This window comes from Syngnathus typhle, linkage group LG3 (assembly GCF_033458585.1).
Source record: "Syngnathus typhle isolate RoL2023-S1 ecotype Sweden linkage group LG3, RoL_Styp_1.0, whole genome shotgun sequence".
NCBI classification, from domain to species: Eukaryota; Metazoa; Chordata; class Actinopteri; order Syngnathiformes; family Syngnathidae; genus Syngnathus; species Syngnathus typhle.
The window spans coordinates 5,612,279-5,625,842 of NC_083740.1; the positions used below are offsets into that span (position 1 = coordinate 5,612,279).

A 13,564-nucleotide genomic window follows, 5' to 3' on the forward strand; every position below is an offset into this window, starting at 1 on the left:
AAAATCCCAAAATAAAACTTGATTTCGACGGAACATTTTATGGGTTGTTGTTTATCGTATTTCTTCTCTAAGCATAAAAAGTAAGTATTCTTATCTTCATGAGGGTACGTTGTTAGTCTCGCATTGTAATCACCATATGCAAGTTTTACCCTCAAGGAAACAAATACTGTCACAGAGAAAACAAATTTCCAATTCAAACTGACGTTTGCAAACACTCGTCAGTCAACAAACATCCAAATACTAAATAAGGTCATCTGACGAACCTGTTTGTTTGGCCTACCAAACTACTGGCAATATCTTTTGGTCTGATGTGGTCACAACGACTATAAGATATAAACACCAAAACCAAACATGACTCCTTTTGTCAAGGCAGAAAATGCCTCCACGGCCAACAGAATGCACTCTTAGCATCACAGCAGGCAGCACTCAAGTGTGAGAAGTGGCAGTCACATTTAGCACATTCAACACACCGCAATAAATGAGCACAACACAAAACAATTGGGCCAGTTCTTGCTTATTCTTTCTATAATAATGCATACAGGCTGGAAATTGTCAACTGCATTTCCAGTAATGCGCCTCTCATCACTTTTGGCGCGTCTCCAGCCAATGCGGGACAGGGAGGAGGTGCCCAAGTGAGGGAGAAGAGTCGGCAGGGAGGAGAGGCTCAGTCCTGTGCACTTTCATAGCCACTGTATCCATAGCGGAGAGCTCCTCCTAATGCACGCATCATATTCGAGTTGATCTGTTCTCGTCACGTTGAATCCAGTTTGGAGCTTTATTTTGATCGTACAGAATGTCATGAGACGCATGGAGTAGAAAATCAAGATGGAAAACTTCAACATGACATGTCTGTGGATTGTTTTTGCATCGTATTTGATTTTTCTACCACTCACAGGTAGGAAAAAGCACACTTGCTGTTAAAAAGCCTTTACTTAACCTTTAAGAGTATACCAATTCTACGCTGTGAACACAAAAGTTGCACTTTTTGCGCTTGGAAATAGTGATGGGAAAATGAAGCTTCAAGATGCTTCATGAACCAGTTGTTTTATTTATTGAGCCCTTTTGATGGCACTCTGATCAACATAGGCCAGAAAGCACACTCATGTGCCATTTCTTAAACCTCCTTCTTTAAACCAAGTGCCATCTAGAGGAGTAAAAAAAAATACAATAACTGGTGCATGAAGGAAATTTGAAGCTTTGTCTTTTAAGTTCTTGTTTGGGCGTTGAATGTTTGGGGATTACTTGGACCTGATGGACATATAAAAACTAATCAACATAAAACGTATAAAAAATTATATCTAAATAAATACATTTGGATTAAACGTGGAGACCAAATGTCCATTTTCCTCTCTATACCTGAAACGTGTCGTTAAGATAAACTCAGTTTATTGAGAAATAAACAAAAGCATAACACATATTTATATTTGTGTGCAAAGGGAAAAATAGCCCTGCTCCTTCATCTGGATGTTTACCAAAATGACTCTAAATTTAAAAGGTTCTTCTTGGTCCCATGCCACACCCTTCCACCAAGTTTCGTGGAACTCAACAAAGTAGTTTTGACGGACTACGCAACCTAACAAGATTTAATTTGCTCTTTCCACGCTTTTATGGGACACTTGAAAGATTTAAAATGTGGTCCCCATTTACAGAAAATATAGTAGTCGAATATCAACCGTAACAATTTATTAAACAAAACAGCAAAGTGTCTACTCTTGTATTTGTGTGCACATTATTAGAACTTCTTTTGATTAGAAGAAGGAACATTGCAAAATAGTTGGTTTGCCTCTTCCACTTTCGATCATCTAAATGTTTGCCATCGTCTGAATCGAGTTTAACGATGCAGTTGAACTCAAGTGAGCTCAGGTTTACAGATCCTATCAGTGATTATTTGCATAACCACCATGGAGGAATAGAAGGAGGAGAAGGGATGGGGGGTGTCGGGAGGGGCTGCGTCTTCTCCCGCCAGCCAACAGGTGTGTGTGTTGTCTGTTACAAAGCAATCAATTATTCATCGAAACTGAAATGATACTTTGCACTGAGCACAGCAAACAAAGCTCTCAACACACAAAAAGTCTTTTAACGCAAAGCCGCAGTGGCATCTTGCCATAAATCTTCACAAGTCTTGCCTAAAAGGCACAACATTTGCTTTGCACCAGAAAGAAAAGTGGATGTTGACATTTCACAGCGGTGCCGGTTTGCGTCCTCTGGAGCTTGCTTCGGTTTGGCCTCAAGGCACAACAGTCAGATGAATATTCTCTTCTTGAAAAAGTGCCCAACATGCGAGCGAGAGAGAGACAAAGAGAAAACTTCGGGCTGACGGTTAACTAAGATGGAAATGTTAGATATGTATATTTATCCTGAGTGAACGATTTTAGAGGCCTGAGGTCATGATTACTCAGCTCATATCTATTGATTATTCCCCTGAGTTAGATGGCAATATATCTTCGGTGGCTGTGTGCCAATCAAAACATGCATTTTAATCATCACATTAAGACCCATATTTATTCTCTGCCAGCTCTTTGTTAATTTTACCAACATCTCAGCATTAAGTTCGACTACCAACCAGGAAAACACTTTCTTCCACTGATGTGATTTCTTTTACTTCCAATTCATATAGACAACATTATGGAATTGCTCCGTTTATTTTGTTTTGTTCCCGATCATGTGACATGGCTTCATGTTGCTGGGCCAACTAAAAGCTCCACATACTACTCGCAGGAGAAAAACAAAGCGGAGAAACAACAAGGAGTATAAATCTGATCAAGTAAATGTTTTTCCAGCTAATTGCCCTCATGCAAAATTCCCACAGCTTTATAAATTTGTCTTCCTGTTCTGTATTAAGTTTGTCATTCATTTATTCCAGCATTCTCCTTAAGGTGCAACTTTGAACAACTATGACTCCATTTCCTAAAACACTTACTGCATCTGGCAGGGTTCGGAGCCTATCTCAGCTGATTTGAATGGGAATTGATCTCTCACTGTTTGGCTGTATGAAATACAGTTACAGGAACCACTCCATACCCCAATGAGAAAATAGTGTGTCCCTAAAATTGTCAACTTGTTCATCCTTTGTCTTTTTCTCCAGGGTGGTGTAAACCCGTCATCTCCCCCAGTGGGCCTCATATAGTTATTCCCAAGCGTGGCAAGCTGGAGCTCTATTGCCATGACAATGCCACCACACCTGGTGCTACATCCAGGTTGAGGTGGCAGAGGGAAAACGCTCGCAGACTTGAGGGGGAGGCGGAGGAGGCCGGCGCTGCTATTGTCAAGGTGCCCGCAGTGCAAAACTACCACATGGGCCGCTACGTGTGCATCAATAACAGTACACGGGAGCGTGCGTCCATCTACGTATATGTGAAAGGTGGGGGCAAGGGTTGCGTGCACCCGTTATTCTCTCGTCCCTGTGCCCGCAGATCATAAAAGTTGATTTAACTTGCATGGATGTGAACTCTCCATGTTCCACAGACCCTGTCAGTGCCTTCCAGCGCACCATGGTCAACGTCATCCTGGTGCGTGCGGGCGAGAACTGCACCATTCCCTGCCTGGTGACCAACCCGGACGTCACGCTGCTGGCTTTGCAGACGTGTGACGGGCGACCTTTGCCCTCCGCCATGAGTTATTGGACCCACCACGAGCAAGGGGTTATCATCGGCAATGTGAGCAGGGCTTTTGAAGGATGCTACGTGTGCGTGGGAGAGCTCGGAGCAAAGAAAGTGACATCGAGCCAATACACCGTGGACGTGCGGCTGGGTAAACATTGCGCAAGTTTCTACTTTTGTCCGACGGCTTCCCACTTGCCCTCGGAACGTGTCAACATAGCTGCGCTAGATTTGTCATTTGGGTGCTAATGAATTGAGACTGCAGCATAGTAGCCTTCTGGTTCTAGCTTCCACCCACATTCCATGTTGGTTCGTGTTCTGCGATTGTCTGGTGACCAGTTCAGGATGAATCTCACCAAAATTCAGCTGGGCCAGGCTCCAATTCTCCAATAACCATTCTAATTGCTAAGCTAACAAAGTTTAGACAGTAAAATAAAATAAAATTGGAAACTTGCTCCTAAATTTAAGTAATTCATTTGCAAAATTGATCTGCAAAGGACATTATTTTGAGCCTTGCCAAATTCTCCAAAGCTATTTAACCTTGTTACAAGTGCAATTTAAAACCATTTTTGACAGACTATAAATGGATGGACACCAAATTCAAATCCAAAAAAATCATCCCAGCACAAAATGTCGCTGTCAAACGAAGAGCTGACCTTCATGTTTGTATTTATCCCTGCACAGCATAACAATGTCCAAACAAAGACACGGCTGGGTAGAGTTCTTGGTCTCCTTTTTGAGTGATGGTGAAAGGGAGTAAAACGTGGTTGTGGTGAAGGACACGGGGATTAACAGCACGCCATGCCGAACAAAGCTTTGTAACAGTGCATGAAGATGCATTTGGGCTAAATAGAGTTATGCCCACCCTTATCAAACACAACCGCTAGTGACGTCAGTGACAATTACTGAAAGTGATAAATCATGCACTTTATGTGTGCCTAAGGCTAAACATATGCAAATATAAATGTGTGCATGTGTGTTCAGGTTTAGGAATCACGAAGCTCTTTTAGTTGATTACAAAAATCCCTTCAATGCTATTCAGATGAGTTATTATGTTTAGAAATTCAGCCAATCTATTAATTGCACACACCTAAATAGAAAAGACCAAGGATTCCTACAGATTTTTTTTTTTTTTTTAATGTATTTCTGATGTCCTTTTGAACTTCTTTGTGCAGTTCCAGAGGTGCTTCCGGTTATCGCACTGTCCCAGAGAGACAAGGTTATCTTGCGCAACGGGGAGAAGTTTGAGCTTACTTGTAGCTCTTCCAATGTCAACCCAGACTTTAGTGTCAAATGGGACTATCCATCAACGGCGGTGAGTTGTTTTTATTTTATTTTATTTTAATCAAGCATGTTACTCGAAAGACACATCTGACTTAATTGGAAGATTCCGGTTGAAAGAGGTCCAACAAACAATGTGTCATTTCATTCAGAGGGTCCTTTTTTCTCAAACTTGGTTAAAGGGGTTTCAATTTGACTTATTTTCTGTGGTGTGATAAAAACAAACTTAAATGGACTCAAGGCATTATTCAGCGTCAAATAGTGATTCAATTGTGATGATCAAAGGTCACATCCATCACATTCTCATGTAATGTGACAAGTCAGGAATGCCCGTAGGGAATTTCATTAGATCAGGCAAATTCAATGGATACCGGCGATTACCCAAAGGTCAATTTCAATCAATTAAAAAAAAAGTTTTTTCTTGATATTTGGTCCTCTAATTTGAGAGAGTTGAAACCTTAACTAGGGTTGAATTCATGTGTGGTTCGTTCTCAGGCTTCTATGTTACTGCAAATGTGAGTAGAAGACACCAATTAACCTTACCGTTGTTCGCTGCCTGCAGCATCCAGATGAAGTTCACACCTCCCACATCCTTTTCGGGTCTCGAGATTATCAACGGACCTCCCGGCTCTTGATAGGATCAGTAAGACGAACAGACTCGGGGATGTACCGCTGCTCGGCCCACAATGAGAAAGGCGGGAGCTCCAGAGCGTTGCACCTGAATGTCTGCGGTAAGCATAAAAGAACAAATAAAGCAATGTCTACTTAGATGGCATTACATCATTCGATCTAGTTATAGAATCTCCAATAAAACGATGATTGATACAATACACGTATGGAAGCTTTAAACTCAGAAGCAATTTGCCCTCTATAGCAACCCTATAGAAAGGTTAATGTCACAGTGCTCGAGGAGCTGTTAAATGTAAAAGCATGATGTCATCAACTTGATCTTTCCTGAATTGTGCACCATAGCCGTCACGTCATCTCCATGGGTTCCATAGATGTGGACTTTAGACTTCTAATCTATAAAAAAATAAAAAACGAAATCCTTAAAGCTTCTTCTTCATTTGCATGCTATGCAAATCCCGGAGCCTTAAAGGAACATCCAAGTCTGTGGACATGTTGGGACATGTCTTGTTGAAAAAGACCGTGGCAAGGTGGTGCCATGTTAGAAGCAAATAAAATGACAGAACAAACACTAAAAAAACATACACTAACATTCAACTGGATTTTTTAGCCTGATGTCAAAAGGCACATTTAAAATGCAATCAAAAATGTTAACTGATGTCTTATTTAATCCAACATGAAACATATGATTATAGTTAATTTTACAATGACCAGAAATCGCAATTGAGAGTGATTGCTGAGTCGTGCTAACAAACCAAATGTCCAGGCCTTGTTGCTAAATGAACAACTCTGTGTATATGTTGTCCAGATAAAGGCTTCATTACCATGTTAAGTCCCCCGAGTCCCGTCCAGGCCAGTGTGCGTGAGGGGGAAAGCCTAGTTCTTAGAGTGGAGTTAGAATCCTATCCATCACCCAGCGTTCTGTCTTGGTCTTACAATGACAAACGTCTGCTCAATACCACAGAGCATGTCATCACTATCCACCAACGCAAATACAGGTATCATTGTAGCATGTCGTCTGATTCTGAAATAAGAGTATTCAGCCGGATAATAAATCTCATGTGACTTTGCATTTAGGTACATTAGTGAGCTGAAACTTGTGAGGGTTCTTGGCTCCGAGGGCGGCGTCTATAAATTCTCAGCCGGTCACGAAGACGCGTCCGTCGACCATCTATTTCACGTATACGTCAATAGTAAGTCAATTTCTCTACATTAACACAGTTCCTAAGGCTTTGAGTATCTGATGATGATGTTTATATGGAAGGCAAGCCGGTCATCATCGCCCAGGAAGGGCCGGTCGATGGTCAGGTGCGGTGCGTCGCTGCCGGTCACCCAGTTCCAAAAATCAGCTGGTACATCTGTGACGTTCCCAACACGAGGTATTACATCAACCTACTCGTCGTTATTGTATGCATATTTTAACTTCTACTACAACTTTTGACTAATGACCTGTCCTAGTTGTGCATTTAAAAAAAATGCTACAAGGAAAGAAAAAAAGAAAGTTTGGTAGCAACAATCTGAAATTGAAATGACTATAAATCTCACGGTGACCTATCAATAATACAAACGATTATGATTCGCCGAGGGGTGCAATATTACAGGAATGAACTTCCGCATAACCTCTCCTCAGGTGTTCCCACCTACCCAATGCCACCCAATGGGAGACTACGGATGTCGCAATCGTGACAGAGTCCACCTATAGTAGGAGTGAAGTGGAGAGCCGATTGAACATCAGCAAGGAGCATGGCAACTATCATACACTGGAGTGCGTGGCCTCGACAGAGCAGGAGGAAGCGTACATGCTCTTCTCCATCAGCGGTACCACATCATTAACACACAAACACATTTGTAGATGTGATTAGATAGATTTGTAGATCTCGTAAACACCTCCACAGATCTACACAAACAACCTCCCCCTGTGTGTGTGTGTGTGTGTGTGTGTGTGTGTGTGTCTACGCCAGGTGTGTGGTTACTGACTGCAGATTGAATGAGATTATTATATGATGACAATGCAGGCTGGGATTAGATGGTGTCGATACGCTAATCCAGGACACACAAACAAACGCTACTGCTGCAGCTGCCTGTCTTAATCCTGAGGATCATCTGAGGCCCTGTGTTGTGTGTGAAGATGTATCTAACTCCCGATTGCGGCTTTGTTCCCGAACAGAGCGACTCGTCCCGCATGAACTGTTCACCCCACTTCTAACCGGCACGGTGGTCACTGGTGCTTTCCTCGGCTTCTTTGTTGTGGTGCTGCTCTATATGTACAGGCAGGTAAGAGAGCAAACACACCCCAAAATGCCACGTCATGACTTTAAATTGGAATCCTTTTGATGAGTCACGTTGTGTCATAAAATAGCCTTTAAATTTACTTGCAAAGGAACTGCGCTCTTCCCCCTGATGAATCATGTGTGATTCAAATCAGCATCTGTGAGCAACATCCCGCTGATAGCCTTTTTTCCCCATCTTTTTTTTTGAACAATCTGAATGTGTTTTAATGACTCAGTCAGCCATTAGGCGGATTCAATCGACACGCGTCTGGAAGAGGATGACATCTTGCTCTTATTACAGTGCAGTGACTCAGGCTCCAAAGGCTTGCATCAGCATGTAAAGTGCATGGAGAGCAAATTATTGTACACAGTGCAGATGATGTAGCAGTGAGAGGATACAAAAAATACAATTACTGGCTAAAAAAAAAAATTGATACACTAGCACAATAATTACAAAAAATAATAAGGAAATATTATAAAATGATCATATTTTTTTCCCCCCAAGAACTGCAAGGTTAAAGTGTAGAACTCGACCATGACTGTTGAATTTGAATTGGCACCATAATGTACGTTTTAAATACTTCTGAGTGTCCATCAAAAAAGAATCATTATTGTCTTTGTAACAGAAATATTTTTGATACAATTTGGCTGTAAAGGTAATTGCTGGTAGATATAAGTACATTGCAAAAAAGTCAGCTCTGTCTCCATCAAGCCCCACCTCTTCTTCTCTTTCAAACAGAAACCGAAATTCCAAATCCAGTGGAAAGTCATCGAGAGTATCCATGGCAACAACTACATTTACTTTGACCCCACCCAACTTCCCTACGACTCTAAATGGGAATTTCCTCGGCAGAAGTTACGCTTTGGTATGACAATTGCCTTTCTTCAAGCGTGTGTACAAGCTAAACGATGTTAAAAGTTCATGTGTGAACCCACAGGTAAGACTCTAGGTTCTGGAGCTTTTGGGAAAGTGGTGAGGGCCACGGCGTACGGCCTTTGCTCAGCTGACACGGTCACGACGGTCGCCGTCAAGATGCTCAAATGTAAGTGTCCTTTTGTTAAAAAAAAACAAAAAAAAAAATAGTTCTTCGCCTGCTGCTACAAGGTCAGCCGGGCTTAATGTCCCCCATGACGATGTCATCGCAGCCAACGCTCACGCCACGGAGAAGGAAGCGCTGATGTCAGAACTGAAAGTGCTCAGTTACCTCGGCAACCACATGAACATCGTCAACCTGCTGGGAGCCTGCACGGTCGGAGGTGAGCGGAACCTCAAAACAAGAGTGGAGTTCTTTCCGCAGGAGTCTCGAATCATCTTTCTTTTGCTTTTCCATGACTTCATTATTGATTTCTCTATGGTTGTCTGAGGCGGCGTAAAAAGCACAGTTATTATGCTTTTAAGAGAAATCCAATATTGGACTGTCAAGTCAATGGCAGCCAGCCCTGACAATAAGTTGATGGAATGCAGTCAAAGAGTATTATCTCGCTGTCTGGGCCTCGGAATTGACCACTCTGTAGAATCTTGATGGATAGATACCAAATAAGTAGAAAGACACTTGGCATGAAAAGTCCTCATTTAACGCTATTGAATACTGACCAGACTCCAAATATTGGCATTTTGTCACGCCGCTTTCATATTATCTCACTTTGTCCGTGCAAATACCTATCGAATTGACTTAAGCGATAATAAACCACTTCTAATCACAAACAGCATCTCCGTATTTTCGTTTCGTTGCAGTCCAACGGATTTGATCAAATCTCTGCTCCCTTCCAGGTCCAATTTTAGTGATCACTGAATACTGTTGCTATGGCGACCTACTCAACTTCCTGCGCAGGAAAAGAGAGTCCTTCCTAAATTCCCAAACGGGCAATGGTTACTATCGCAACGTCTCCAAGAAAACAGAGCCTGCAAGGTAATCTTCTGCTAACTGGGAAATCACAATTGAAATTTATTTTACAGCTCATAATTTATCAAGCGAATATGTTTGCAGCAGAGATGTGCTGGGTACCGAATATATGCCGATGCGCTCTTCGGACAAAGAAAGGTCCTCGCAGTCAGGTAAAGCCTTTCCCATCATGCATTGCAACATGACTGATTTACACACCATGTTAAAATAGTGATTGGTCTCCTTTAGATGATCCAGAGGAGCTTTCTCTGGCTGCTGAAGATCTTTTGAGCTTCTCCTACCAGGCGGCCAAAGGGATGGAGTACATCACGTCTAAAAACGTAAGTCGGCTAGTTCACCAGTTAATTGGTCCACAATCAGGTACACAAGCTAATGATCCAGCACCACTGGGTTCCAAAATCAATATATACACATCTATGTTTGTGCAGTGCATCCACAGGGACCTCGCCGCCAGAAATGTTCTTCTGACTCACGGCAGGGTGGCCAAGATCTGTGACTTTGGCTTGGCACGGGACATCACCACTGATTCTAGCTACGTGCTTCGTGGCAATGTGAGTTGAGTGCCTGTTCATCTCATCCTGTTCTTGTCCACTGGTACATAGCTTTGAATGTGAGCGTGAATAGTTGTTTGTTTGTGCCTCCGGCTCACCATCAGTGTATTCTTGCAAAAGGCAGCTTGGATAGAGTCCAGCTCGATCGACGAATGAGGACGAGCGGTAGAGAAAATGAGTCGTCGCATTGAGTTTCCATTGTGTTCAGAATTTAGCGATACCTTGTATTTCACACTAAAGAAGCTAATCCGATTTTGAAACATGGCTCAATGGATTTTTTTCCCCCACAAAAGTATGAGTTCCAATGATTTCCAGAAATCATTAGAACAAACACTCCGTATTGTGAATGTAATGCGGCATTTCATCCATGCAGGCACGTCTTCCAGTCAAATGGATGTCTCCAGAGAGCATCTTTGATTGTGTCTACACATATGAGAGTGATGTGTGGTCCTACGGCATCTTGCTATGGGAAATCTTTTCATTGGGTAAAGTTCTGGCTCAGTTATAGAATGTCTGACAAGAGAAGCATTAAAATTCAATAACACACCAAACGTGTGTGATGCAGGTAACAGTCCATATCCTGGGATGCAGGTAGGCTCGGCATTTTACAGAATGATTCAAGAGGGCCACAGGATGAACAAGCCAGATTTCGCTCCCGTTGAGATGTAAGTACAGTGTGTGTGTGTATATTTGCCCTCCATTATCAGAGTTGAAAATATCTAATTACATTTTAGGATTGGTTTATTCATACAACTCCAATAAATGTAAGACTGCATGCCCCTCCAGGTATGACATGATGCTCTCATGCTGGAATCAGGACCCTTTGAAAAGGCCCTCTTTCAGAAAACTGGTAGAGAGGACTGAGCTTCTTCTGTCGGAAAATACCCGGAACGTAAGTAGAGCGAACCATGAATGATTTCGATTGTCTTATAATACCACATGCCTTTCCCTCGTGATTCTTTGTTCATTATATTTGTACTTATTTAGAATGTTGGGATGTGAAAATGGGAGTGTTTACTTGTTGGGGGCTGGGGGATTCCCTCCCCTGGACAAAAGCAACAATCAAGCTGTCATTTTGCAGGTTTACCTGAGGCTGAGCAATGCTGCCGGTCCTTCAGACAATCAGAGGGCGACATCACGAAGGCTGAGCTCCGTCTGCAGCACCACGGCCCCCAACCAGCCTTTACTGCAGAATACCGCAGATGTCTTCATGGACTATGTCTGAAGAAATTCACACAAATAGGTTACATTTGAACTGGAGTAATCTTCAGCTGCATGTACGCGGCGAGTCCTGCAGCCACACATTCCACAAACATGGCCGACATGCTGTGCTGGAACTTTATTTTGCTACGGGGGTTCGAGATTTTGCCATCATTTCAAAGACGTCTGAGTCTTGATGATTTATACTAGTAAAAGTACTTTCGTACTGAATCCTACTAAAGTCTAATAGGAACAGGCTGCCTACTTGCACATTGCTGTTTAATCTTGACAGACGATTTTTACAGAAAGTGTATATTTTTCTCTTTTAACAAATATTACAAGCGTTTCGATCTTTCTATGAACAAAATCCCATCTTAACATAGTGAAGAACAGTTATTTATATCTAAATATTCCCATGCCACAATTATCACAATTCAGCTTTTAATTTCAAATTTGTTATGAATATAATCTAACAATAAATTCCCAGAGCAGTGATGAAATTATATAATTAGGTAACATACAATCATTTAACCATACATCTGAAGCCTTTTCATAGTCTTGAGGGCCCTCTGCCTGGAGACAAATGCCAAATCTTACTGGAAAATAGATTAGAATGTTAACAAAAACGACCCATCATGTACAACGGGGAAATAGTGGGGGTCATCATATTTTAAACTTGCAGTTGTTGCTGGCTACAGCTTTATTGTTTGTTTGGATTGGCATGAGCAAGCAGCTTGACAGCCATCTTAGTTTCGCATTAGCTTAATGACAAGAAACAGAAAGAAAAACTTATTCCTAGATTGAATCACCAAAGACACTTAGCATTCAAACTTTGAAAACAGAATTAATTTGCTTCGTTCTAAAAAGTAGCAAGCAACCGCACACGAAGAGCTAAAAGTAGCTTGTTAAATAAGTACCGTTTTTTTCCATGTATAATGCGCCCCCATGTATAATACGCACCCTAAAAATGGCATGTTGATGCTGGAAAAAAGCCTTTATCCATGTATAATACGCACCCAAATTTTGACTCCTACTTAAGTCCGTAAACGTAAAATTATTTCAGAAAAAAGATGATCTTTGGGAACAACCGGATGTTATTCTGCCGGTCAGTATCACTGCGCATGCGCTAGCAAACTCAATAGCAAAGAAATGTTTCGGATTTGTGTAGGGTACATAGTGACCGTAAACGAGCAGGTGATCGAGCAAGCGTCTGATACGAGAGCATTGTGTTCGTATGGAGCGTGTTTGAAGTAAACAGCAGAGAAGAAAGCGCATCTGTAATGGCGGCCTCCGTATGATATCCGGATAAAAAAAAAAAAAAAATGTACCCACGTATAATGCGCACTCCAGATTTTAGGACAATAAATTAGTTAAATTTTGCGCATTATACATGGAAAAAAACGGTAGTACCTTACCTTAGCATCAAGACTGTTTCCCAATGTGGCTTGTTAGCTACCGCAGCATGAGAAAAAAAATGAAAACATAACCCCCCTCACTGCAACACATATTTTAGCATCAAAACAAGAAGCATAAAAACTGAAACGCTTATTGTTCAAATCCTAAATAGCTGCTTTCTTTGGTGCTAAATATTCTGCTTGATGCTGCTTTGTAGTTAATGTGCAACGTTTTCCTTACAAATCATCAGTTCATTGGGAGAACAATCATCAAATTGTCCTTAAGTAAATCCAAGCCAATATGTGATGTGTCAAAACGACATGCAAGCACTAATTCCTTATAAAGAACCTCAAAAAGTTAAAAAGAAAGAAAAAGGCTGGATGTTACCAATTGTGAGTTGACTACTGTAACGGACAAAAACGGTTGGTCAGATGAATGTATTTTGTGAAATTGGCCTAATCTTGGTTTAGTGTGGAGGACTAAGTGATTGACTGATTGATGTGTGTGTTTCATTTGGTGTTACATGTGTACGTACTGTAAATACAATAGATATGTGCCTTTAGATTTTGACTGGCTATGTCTGGTTGTCACGAGGGTTCAGGCTCTGCTCAGGAGGTCCCTGCGGTTTTGATACAGTTTGTTGACTTGTAATAATAAAGAAAGTACCAGTGATGGTAGAGGCAACAGCGTGTCCATCTTGTTTTTTCTTCAAGGAAAAATTATTCACATTGCCACAT

The 13,564-nt window shown here is 41.6% G+C and overlaps 1 protein-coding gene across 2 annotated transcripts; it reads left to right on the forward strand.

The window, feature by feature from the left end:
• Positions 1 to 671: 671 nt before the first annotated feature.
• On the forward strand, positions 672 to 13,511 carry kitb (KIT proto-oncogene, receptor tyrosine kinase b). 2 transcript variants are annotated; one of them, XM_061275092.1, is made up of 21 exons: positions 672 to 895; positions 3,086 to 3,361; positions 3,466 to 3,750; positions 4,775 to 4,914; positions 5,443 to 5,611; positions 6,316 to 6,505; positions 6,585 to 6,700; positions 6,772 to 6,886; positions 7,138 to 7,325; positions 7,675 to 7,781; positions 8,517 to 8,643; positions 8,716 to 8,820; positions 8,924 to 9,034; positions 9,549 to 9,687; positions 9,766 to 9,833; positions 9,910 to 10,001; positions 10,110 to 10,232; positions 10,606 to 10,717; positions 10,798 to 10,897; positions 11,019 to 11,124; positions 11,314 to 13,511. In XM_061275092.1, the coding sequence occupies exons 1-21, from the start codon at positions 826 to 828 to the stop codon at positions 11,455 to 11,457; spliced, it is 2,883 nt and encodes a 960-aa protein (XP_061131076.1). In that variant the 5' UTR covers positions 672 to 825; the 3' UTR covers positions 11,458 to 13,511. The 2 variants fall into 2 exon arrangements, with proteins under 2 accessions (XP_061131076.1, XP_061131077.1); XM_061275093.1 differs by having other exon boundaries at positions 9,769 to 9,833.
• Positions 13,512 to 13,564: the final 53 nt, after the last annotated feature.

Coding starts and splice junctions, on each gene's coding strand:
- kitb (XM_061275092.1), top strand. CDS start 826: ATGGAAAACTTCAACATGACATGTCTGTGGATTGTTTTTGCATCGTAT. Junction 9,688..9,765: donor AAGAAAACAGAGCCTGCAAG/GTAATCTTCTGC, acceptor ATATGTTTGCAG/CAGAGATGTGCTGGGTACCG. Junction 11,125..11,313: donor TGTCGGAAAATACCCGGAAC/GTAAGTAGAGCG, acceptor GTCATTTTGCAG/GTTTACCTGAGGCTGAGCAA.